The sequence below is a fragment of the Lupinus angustifolius genome, chromosome LG07 (assembly GCF_001865875.1).
Source record: "Lupinus angustifolius cultivar Tanjil chromosome LG07, LupAngTanjil_v1.0, whole genome shotgun sequence".
NCBI classification, from domain to species: Eukaryota; Viridiplantae; Streptophyta; class Magnoliopsida; order Fabales; family Fabaceae; genus Lupinus; species Lupinus angustifolius.
This window is the reverse complement of record NC_032015.1, coordinates 14,702,585-14,713,267: the sequence shown is the minus strand read 5'-3', so window position 1 is coordinate 14,713,267 and position 10,683 is coordinate 14,702,585. Positions and strand designations below refer to the sequence as shown.

At 37.6% G+C, this 10,683-nt stretch overlaps 1 protein-coding gene across 1 annotated transcript; it reads right to left on the bottom strand.

The window, feature by feature from the left end:
* Window positions 3,598-5,390, bottom strand: LOC109352448 (ammonium transporter 1 member 1). Its single transcript, XM_019594440.1, has one exon. The coding sequence runs from the start codon at window positions 5,280-5,282 to the stop codon at window positions 3,783-3,785; it is 1,500 nt and encodes a 499-aa protein (XP_019449985.1). The 5' UTR covers window positions 5,283-5,390; the 3' UTR covers window positions 3,598-3,782.

Here is a 10,683-nt window from a genome sequence, read left to right as displayed (position 1 = left end):
CACTAGTTAGTTAGGGCGGGTTACCGTCACGAGTGATCTTCGTTCTAAGGGTAATAATCTCATAATCTTAGAAGTATTATTAACTTTCTATCTAGCTAGTCCTTTCATTAAAGGATGTGCTAAGTTATTTTCAATGTGTACATGATCCACTCTAACATCTCCTGTAGAAAGTAACTCTCTAATGGTGTTGTTCTTACGATGTATTTGTCATTTTGTACCGTTATAAAAATGATTCTCAATCTTTGCAATAGTCGGGGTACTATCACAATGGATCAACACAACTGTAATCGGTGTTTCCCATATGAGAATTTTTGTAAGCAAGCTTCTCAGCCAACTTTCTTCTTCAGTAGTTGTTGTTTATGCTATCATCTAAGTTTTCATAGTGGATTGAGCCAAAATAGTATGTTTCTTTGCCTTCCTAAAATGATGCTTTGACACTCATATCAATATATATAGGAGTATAATGCTTAAAGAGAATTAGTGATCATATATTATTGTTCCCTTATGGGTGACTTCACATATTTATACTTAAGTGAAATATATTGCACTCCAGTAGGAAGTATCATCATTATGTATGTCAAATCTCGTCCTTTAAGGAGTCTTAGACTAACAATATTGTGACGTTAGACTATCTTTATTCTTTGAGTAATGTAAACATGTTGACTACTTATATTGCATGTCCTTATCTTTGGCGTGAAGGAAAGTCTTTCAGCGCAACAAGCACTGGCATATCTATCACAATCGTCATTTCCCTTAATCAAGTTGGCCTCTGATTGGTCCTGACACGGGGAAGGACCTTGCTTGTATGGGCATTGAGTTCTTCGTGGAGAATGGGCAACTTCTGTGGAGGAAGAGAATGACAGTGAGCATCCGATCCCTTATCGGAATTGTGGGCTATAGAGCAATCTTTTAGGATGGTAGTCTAGGAAGGAATGGGCTTCGACCTTGTAACAATCATGCAATATGTAACTCTAAGTATTACGAATAAAAGTTACACTTTTTTCAATTATTTGCTAGTAAATAAATAACATGTTCTGTTTGATTTAACTTCAATTTTGGCAGGATGATGCAATAAAACCAATGAATAACTTGGAAAAAAAAATCTTTGAAGTAATGTCCAGTCGAGGATAAATAAACTTTAATTTGATTGTACAAAAATTGTCATTTGTGGTGAGAATGGGACTGACGCGCACAAAATCTATCAGCAAAATGATGTTGCCAAAGAATTTTGATCACATAAACTTTAACGGATTTCTTCTCATCTTTATCACTTTTGATTTCTTCCTCCTATTCATACCAAAGAATTTTGTAACATCTTTATTAAATAATTCTTAAAATTATTGATTAATAAAACAAAGTTATTGATAACTAATATTTTATAATTTTCTATGAAGAATCCATCAGTCAAATGAGATTAATTGATTCTCAGACACTCACATGGCAAAAAAATGTATTTTTGTGATATAACATTTTACAAAGTCATTTAATATTCGTTGTAAGGAAATAAACTTTATTTTCCTTCAAAAAGAAAATGCTAGAACGCTCTATTGCAAATAAACATTATTGACTTTGTAAAATGATAAAAAGTACTGGAATACACATAAATAAAAAAATAATTATTTGATTCTATAAAATCACTAAAATTATTTCAACTTTCTTTTTACAACTCTTTAATATGTAAAAATAAATCGGAAAAAACTAGGTGTTAACAAACACATGATGTTATTTTTTTAATCTTTTCTTTAAAAACGATTTTCATTATTTTTTGGTGTTTTGTACACATTTTCTATTACTTCACACAATTAATGGCAAAGATTCTGCATATAGGCGCAAAACACGAGTATATAAATTGAATAAAAAACTAATTTACTCTCAACTTTAAACCGTAAAATTGAAGCAATATCAACAATAAATTTTATAAATATCTACCAAATAAGTTGGCCACAATCAGTACCGTGGAACACGTGGTGACACATTGCAATTATAAACTAAGAGACTAATAATACATGACAATATAAGATCGTGGCAACTTGTCTATGTTGTACTTTTTAAAGCCTGCTAATATTTTCCTATCATTCATAAAGATTAAACATTTAGTTCTTAAAAGTAATAAAATAAACTATCATATATTTAAAGTGATTAATTTCTTTTTTATATGATAATATGACGATATCCAAATGATTATACAAAAAAAGATATGAATAAATGATTGTTTCATCTATGTTGGTATAAAAAGCTATTGCGTGGCCTAATTCTATTGAAGAAATAAACAAAAGATCGAGAAGACACGGTAAGGTGGAAAAAGTCAGAAATATTAACCTCACATGTGCCCATCACCTCTAAAGTACAACAGACAATTTGCACATTCAATCCCAAATAATTAATGATTTGAATGCTCAACCTACAACGTTCAAACACACATACTTTTTTATTTATTTATTTCTATACTCTACATTTTTTATTTCATATTTAATAGAACTTGTTATTTAAATATATTTATAATTTTAGTAATGTAAAATTCATTAGATTCATAAGAAGATCAAAATATCTAGAATTTAATTTATGAGAGCGATACTTATTAAAAATACAATCATATATCTAAATGAAATTAACTTATAGATTATTTTTTATATTACCAACAAAATATGATAATGAGAAACTTGTTAGAAAACAATATATTTTGGATACAAAAATATAATAACAGCCTCGAAAACCACAAAATCATCTTCACGTGCAAGATCTACTGCATTTTAAATGACTTCATCTCCTTCATTAACTTCAAAGGAATAAAGAACAATAAGAAGACAATAGATAGTTGAGGTATCACGCTAGCTCAATCTTCTTCTCTTCATTTTTCTCTTATACTGTTGTCAATTTCTAATAAATAATTAAGTTTATTATTTTATTATATACATTAAGAGTAGAAGTTGAAAGAGAAATGAGAAATTTCTTTCATTTAACTAATAAGGGAGAAAGAAGGAAGAGATAAAAAAAGTGGGTGTACCACAACATTTCTTTCTTTTCATTTATAAGGAAAAAGTGAGAAAATAAAGAAAGACTTTATCCAAACAAGGACAAAGATATGTGGTCCCAAATAGTATTCCAAACTATGTCTCAAAATATATGAATTGAGAATATTAATTAAAATTATAATAAAATTTATAATTTAAAATTATAAATTTATTTTTAATTAATAATAAAACAACATTTTTATATCTCTTTTATTTATTATAGAGACATTTTTGTAATTTGAACCACAACATCATCTATCTCTTTTCATTTTCTGTCCAAAGAGAAGAAAATATTTTTTTCTATTCATTTTTTATTCTCCTCTCGTAATAAACATCACAAAAATTTACTTAATTTTTTCTCTTTCTATCTCTCCTTTTTCTTTCCTACTTCTTTCTCTCTTCTTATTTTTTTCTTGACAAATAAAGGCTAACATATGACAATTGAAATCTTCTTTGTTTATTTATAAAATGAAAATGATTTTTAGATGGCAATCAATAATTAAATATGATTAATTGTTAGATTGTGGATGCATACTTTTGTTTCTCAAATTAAATTCGAAACAAAGATAAAATTATGTGGAAAGTTATCTATGAAAATATCATACTTTATTTAAACCATTTTACATCAGTCTAAAACACACTGAGGTACCATTACAAATCATAATGCCCATAAAAAGAAAAATCTATGAAAATGACTAAAGGATCCAATAAAAAAGGAGAAAAAAAGATTAAACCTTTTAGCAAAAAAAGAAGGAAAAAAAATTATCATGATTATGTGGTGGGAGTGGAAGAAGAATCATTGGGTTCAATCTTTCTCAATTGAATACCATGTCTATGTGACTCATCCTCATATGCATAAGCAAACCCACCATGTCTAGTAAGATCCATTCCTGCAAGTTCATCCTCTGTAGAGATTCTAAGCAATTTCATCTTATTAAGAACAAAGAAAAGTGGACCCATTGTGGCACTAACCCAACCAATAATAACCAATATTTGTATTACATGTGCCCCTAACAACTTTCCTCCACCACCCATTAATAACCCATATGATCGACCCGGTTTACCCGGATAAACTTGGTTCACATACTCCTTTTTAGCAAATAAGGCCGTGAAAATAATTCCCCACGCACCGCAACCGCCGTGAAGTTGCGCCGCCTCCAATGGGTCGTCGTAACTCACCTTCTCGGCTAATTTGTTGAACCCAATTAAAACTAATGCTGCTATGAATCCGCATACTATCGCGGCCCAGGGCTCTACGACAGAGCATCCAGCCGTGATAGCTGCGAACCCACCGAGCAGGCCGTTGCACACATCGGTCACATTCCAATGACCCGAGAGAATTCTTTTCCCAAAAAGTGTTGTTAGGGCTGCTGTACAACCAGCTAATGTGGTTGTGACAGCGGTCCTACCAATAGCACTCCATTGACCATAATAGTTACCAGATTCATAAACACCTAAAATCTTGGTAAACGAGCCCGGATTAAATCCATACCAACCGAACCAAAGCATAAAAGTACCAAGCACAACTAACGTGGCACTATGTCCACGTAGTGCGATGGCTCGACCAGTATGGTCGAATCGGCCTATCCTGGGGCCCTCAATTAGAGCGCCCCAGAGGCCTGCAATGCCACCCACCATGTGGACAACACCTGAGCCAGCAAAGTCAATGACACCGGTGCCAAAAAGAAGGTTGCCCGTGTTATTGGGGCTGGCCCAGCCATCAACAGCCCAAAACCAGTGTGATACCACAGGGTAAACAAAGCCGGTGAGGAAAGATGAATATATGAGATAAGCCACGAATTGAGTCCTCTCAGCGATGGAGCCGCTGGTTATGCCGGCGGCGGCGATGGCGAAGGCCCATTGATAGAGAAAATAACTGTAATCAAATGCTGCATCTGGAACATCCTTGAGGCCGAAAAAATGGCGGCCAATGAAGCCGTTGGACGGGGATCCAAAGGCAAAGGCAAAACCAAAGAGATAGTAAAACAAGCCACCGGCGGCGGCGTCAAGCACGTTGGTGAGCATGATGTTCATGGTGTTCTTGGCGCGGACGGAGCCGGCGCAGAGCATAGCGAAACCGAGCTGCATGGAGAAAACAAGATAGGCAGAGAATAAGAGGTATGTGTTATCCACGGCGAAGGTAGTGTCGATGAACTTGTTATTGACGGCGGTGAACTGGTTGCAGATGAAGTTGGCGGCGTCGGCGGCGTTTGTTGTGTTGGGGCCCAGGAACTGAGCTAGTTGCTCCGGCGAGCAAACTGGAAGAGACATGATTGGTGGGTTGGGTATAGATTGGTCAAAATGTTTGAAGATGTTTGAAGTTATGGGTATTTGGGAAACTATGTAAATGTGTGAGTGTGAGTGTAATAATGAATATATAGATAGAAATAGACTTTGTCGGTTGCAAGTGGAAGACTTTGGTTGGGGAGTGGGTGATGACTTCGAAGATTTCTTCTCTTATTAGTATTTGGTATTTACTATTTCATTCATTACATATCTTTCACTATTTTTTGTTTTTTAATTTTAATCACATGTGAAAATAAAAGATTCGACTTTCATCTAGTTAAACTCAACTCATTAAAGATCCAGTTCAAATCGAGTTTCATGTTGAGTTTAATATCAACTATTTTCTCAACTTAAAATATGTAAGCTCAATTAAATTTTATGAAATTATGAATTGGTTAACAAAATTAAATTTATATGTTTATTAGCTTAAATAATGATCAAACCATACACATACTTATAATAAAAATTAATTTGAATGGAAATATTAATTTTATTATATTATATTAATATACATATATTATTTATACATGTATGTCTATATTATGTATATAATTATATGAATTAAATATTTATGCATTGATAGTCAAAAAATTCACACTGTAAACACATCATTCATTATTTATTTTAATTATTATTGACTTTTAAATAAAAGTAATACACATAAATGAGAGATTATACACTCACAATGAATTTATAATGATTGTACATATATACTAAACTCTAATTATATATGCGATTGGTTAACATAAATAAAATTATTTTCATGAAAGATCATGTATTCAAACAAGACTCATATTTTGATGAAATCGTCGCTTGAGCGATAGTCTCTCGCTTGGGCGAGATATGTAGAATGTTTTTGATTGGTTGATTGCTTAGATAATAACCCTAACTTGGGTGAAAAGTATATTTAATAATTGGGAGAGATCGTGGTTTGAACGAGGAGCCCGATGCCCAAATCAACAAACTTATACAATTACCTTTGTTCTTGCGCCTTATTCAGACAAGGATTTCACATGTATCTTATGTGTGTGTGTCTGAATGTGATATTCCGTGTAATTCCACGTTGTCAATAAATAAATAATATTTATTAGATGTCTTACTCCCCTTTCTTTTTGCTTGTCTTCAGTTCGTGTTCTCGTTCAGTTGGACTGTACCGCGAGGATTCAGAGCTACTGATTCTCGATGTCCCAAGAGGGGACATGGAGCAGTGATGAACACCGATTCACCTATACATGCCCTTGTGCCTTAGAGCTATAGATGGTTTGTGATGGCTCTACGATGTGCTTCTCCTCACATCATGCAGACTTGGAGGCTTCTTTCACTTTACCTACTCGGAGACTAGTACCTACTACACCATCCATTCAGTCTGTGATTCTTCATGGTCTCACTGTTGTAGGGCCATATACTCGGAGACGGAGTTGGGATGACGTGCTCAATTCCCCACCAAGGAGGAGAGCTGCACGACGGACAATGCCCATTCTTCAGGCAGATGCGGGAGTGGGAAGTAGGTCGCAATGTTCATCCAATGACCCGAAAGAGGAGATGGAGGTCGAAGAGGAGGAGCTGGAAGTCGAAGAGGAGGATTGTGTGGAGTTAGTCTATATAGAAGACTCCATTGATGTAGTAGTCCTCTCCTCCAATTCTGAGACAGAGGAGGACCCACGCGAGTGTTCTACCGCACCCGTGAATACTGGAGCTAGTCACTAGTAGTCATTTCCATTTCTTTTTTTCTTTTGAGGGGGGTATTTGTGTAGGGTAGTTTTAATGTGTTAAATAAATCAGTCTATTGTGTATATTTTAAGCTTAGACAAGATTGTATTTCCGCTTTGGCTTTTGCATAAACATATTCCACCATTTTCAATAAAGAATTATTCCACAATATATTAAGTGGCTTTGGTTACCATTAGGTAACGATTGTTGTCTTTTCCGCAATTTAGGTTACTTAATGTGATATCCCAAAAGGACTCAAATGTAAATGGAGGAGTTTTACATTACAAATTTTTTTTTACCCATTTTGGGCAATATTGTTGGAGTAATTTTCGGGGTGTTACTGCCTCCCCCTGTCGCTGTCAGCGGGCTCGGCTTGCTCCCTCTACAAGCAGTAGACGGTCCCTATGGAGGCGATTGGCGCAACTGTCCCTGTCGGCCTTGTTACGTACCTTGAGACGGGAGAAGGCCAGTAGCGAGGTTGCCTTGGTGGATCGAGCGAATTTCTTAGAGAAGTAACATCTGGTCTTGGATAGTATGTCCAGCTCGGATTCTGACACTTCTTCTGATGATAGGTCTATCATGGGGCGAAACTCTGTCGATCGTGTTGAACAGTTCACTATCCCGGAGGGTATGGTGGGTCTTGATTCCCACTATTGGTGAATCGACCAAGAAGTTCTGGGCATCTCGTCCTATTTCCCTCCGAACGTGCACCTGGTTATAGACGTCTTGACACGTCCAACGAGTGATATCCAATGGTATCCTCCTATTGCTCAGGAACGAGTTTGCCAAGATATCCTCTTGGAGACTAAGAACCAATGGAGCTTTTACATGTATGACCACGCCTGTCGGCGGATAAGGGTAAAGATCTTTTTTGATGGGTGGTATACCGAAGTACTTATGAGCAACTCGATGACCAAGAGAGGATGACGATATATGAGATGTTGTCATAGATTGAGGAGGGACGAGTAATCCCATGTTATAAGCTTGTCCAAGGTGACCAGGTGTTTGAGGAAATAGTCGGTAGGTTTCTAGTCGTATTTGACTTGTAACTTTAGTTTATCATGATAACCTCTACCTAACTTTTTCTTGCTTATTTCTTTCAGTAGCGACCATGGGGGATCAAGCTTGGGCTGTCCTGAAAAGGAGGGACACATAAACTAGCAAGCGGCCCATGTAGAGCTCATCAACCCGATTTGAGGGTCCACCATCCACTCCTCGAAGAGAAGGTGCCCAGGTCAACGGATTGGAGGAAGTTGCCCTAGGCTCGCCTGTTCCTATCACCGTCATGCCCCCTGCACCCTCTCCTGGTCCATCGATTGACCTCATCTGTTACTGCTAAGTAATCATACATTGTCTTCGCAGGTTCAAGTTTATAAAACACAGAGGGAGTAGCCTTGTATTGCTTGAAGGTCTGAAAGGCTTCTTCACAAACATCTGACCATGTAAAAGTTTTGCTCTTTTGAGGAGCTGAAAGAGTGGGATGGAATGCTTGACGAGTGAAGGGAGGAATCTAGATAGTGTCGCCAACCACCCACTCAATTGTTGGACCTCTTTGACCGACCTTGGGCTGCGCATGTCTATAACTGCTTGACATTTTTCTGGATTTGCCTCAATGTCCCGACTTGTTAATAGAAATCCTAAGAACTTGCCGGCTTCAACCCTGAATGTACACTTCTCCGGGTTGAGGCGCATGTTCTTCGTGATATGATCTCCAAATATAGTATTCATCATTCTTTGATACGTAGCCCTGATGTTTTTCAGGCCAAAAGGCATGACTGTTTAGTAGTATGTCGCCTTAGGGGTAATGAATACGGTTTTGTCTTGATCGGGGGATACACAGGTATCTGATTGTATCCAGAATAAGCATTCATGAATGATAAAATTGATACCCGAAGGACTTGTCTAAAAGATGATCAATATTTGGGAGAGGGTACGGATCTTTCGGGCATACCTTGTTCAGATTGGTATAATCCACACGCATCCTCCATTTCCCGAACGATTTTTTGACCAGCACTACGTTGGATAACCAGGTGGTGTATGCAATCTCTCGGATAAACCCGACCTCTAGAAGTTCTTCTAGGCCATTGGCTTTGCCTTCGGGTTTGTTGTGAGTCGGTGGCAAACGATTGAAGGGTCAATTCCAGGCATGTCTACAGCGGACCAAGCGAAAAGGTCTTTGTTGATTCGTAAGCATTTAATTAACCTGGACCTTTGAGCCTCGTTGAGAGTGCTGCCAATATATACCAGATTTTCTTCTGAGGGGCCAACTTGAAGAGAGGTTTTTCCCCCCTTAGGCTGAGGGTGGAATTCTCCTTTATCTACTTTGGCGTCCAGTTCTACCAGGTGCACACCATGCTTTCTTTTCTTTGGGGGTGGTGTTTGTACTGAAGTGTGGTTCGGGTGGAGGCCCATCTGATAACAACTCCATGCACTCTGCTAGTCTCCTTTAACAGTACATACCCGGAAGTCAAATAAGAGGAACTTCATGCACAAATGTAGAGTGGAGACTACTACTTCGAGATGGTTTAACTTTGGTCGGCCGAGGATTGCGTTATAGGCAGAGATGCAATCAATGACAAAAAACTTTGCATGTATTGTCCGAGTTAGAGGTTGCTCTCCGATAGTAACCCATATGTTAACATAGCCATGAGGAGTGATCCATTGCTTAGTGAATTCGACCAGTTGTCTGTCATAGGGCAACATGTCCTTGTCCTTTAGCTCCATTTTGGTGTACTAATCTTGGAACATGATATCTACCGAGCTACCCTAGTCGATAAACAACCTCCCAACCTTCTTATTTTTCATTTTGGTGGTGATGACGAGGCGATTGTCATGACCTTAGACGACACCTTCATAATCACGGTCGTCAATTGAGATCGGGGGTGCCCCCGATTCTCATGATATTGGTGAGGGTTTTGGACAGTTGCTTGCATGACCTCCCGAATATACCTTTTCTAGGCTGCCCTAGATGTGCCCCCAGCAGCGAATCCGCCTTATATTGTGTTGATGTCCACTAGGCTCCATTGTCGCTGGTTGTTGGGGCGGTATCAGTTTCCTCGATCCATGTTTGGAGGGTGTCAATGTTCTTTAGTGTTCAAAGGGGATGGTTGATATAAGATACCCGATAGAGTGGAGGATATCGGGAGTCTTGGTCGGAATATTGTCTAGACCTGCCGGTGGAGGTACTTGAAAAGGTTCTCTAACGATCAAGTGAATAAAGTGTTTTAGAGAGAGAAGAGAGTAAATAAAAGAGAAGTTAGAGCAAATAACAATAAGTGTAGCAATAAATGAGGTGAATGTGAATTAATTTACTCCCTGTGTGAGATCCTCTATTTATAGAGTTTGGGGTTGCTGATGTGGTGTTTGACTATTGGTTAGTACATGGTGCGTACAAAGGATATGTGTCAAGATGTAATGTGCAGGCGGCGTGACAGGTAGAATGTCAGTTTGCATTAAATGCGACCGAACAACACATTAATGGCGGGGTCAGAGACACATTGATGATGAGTCAGAGATATTAATGATGTGTCATATGCATTTATGTCACTGCCACAAGCTTGGCCCGCCTTAGGCGGATGAGCAGGGGGTAATATGCTCGAAATTACATTTTAGACATAGCCCGAGTTTAAACGGGGTGGAACAATAACATTTTATCCCCTCTTAACCCACCTTAGTC

What these genes read in the sequence shown, in the direction of transcription:
- LOC109352448 (XM_019594440.1), bottom strand. Translation starts at nt 5,282, where the DNA reads ATGTCTCTTCCAGTTTGCTCGCCGGAGCAACTAGCTCAGTTCCTGGGC.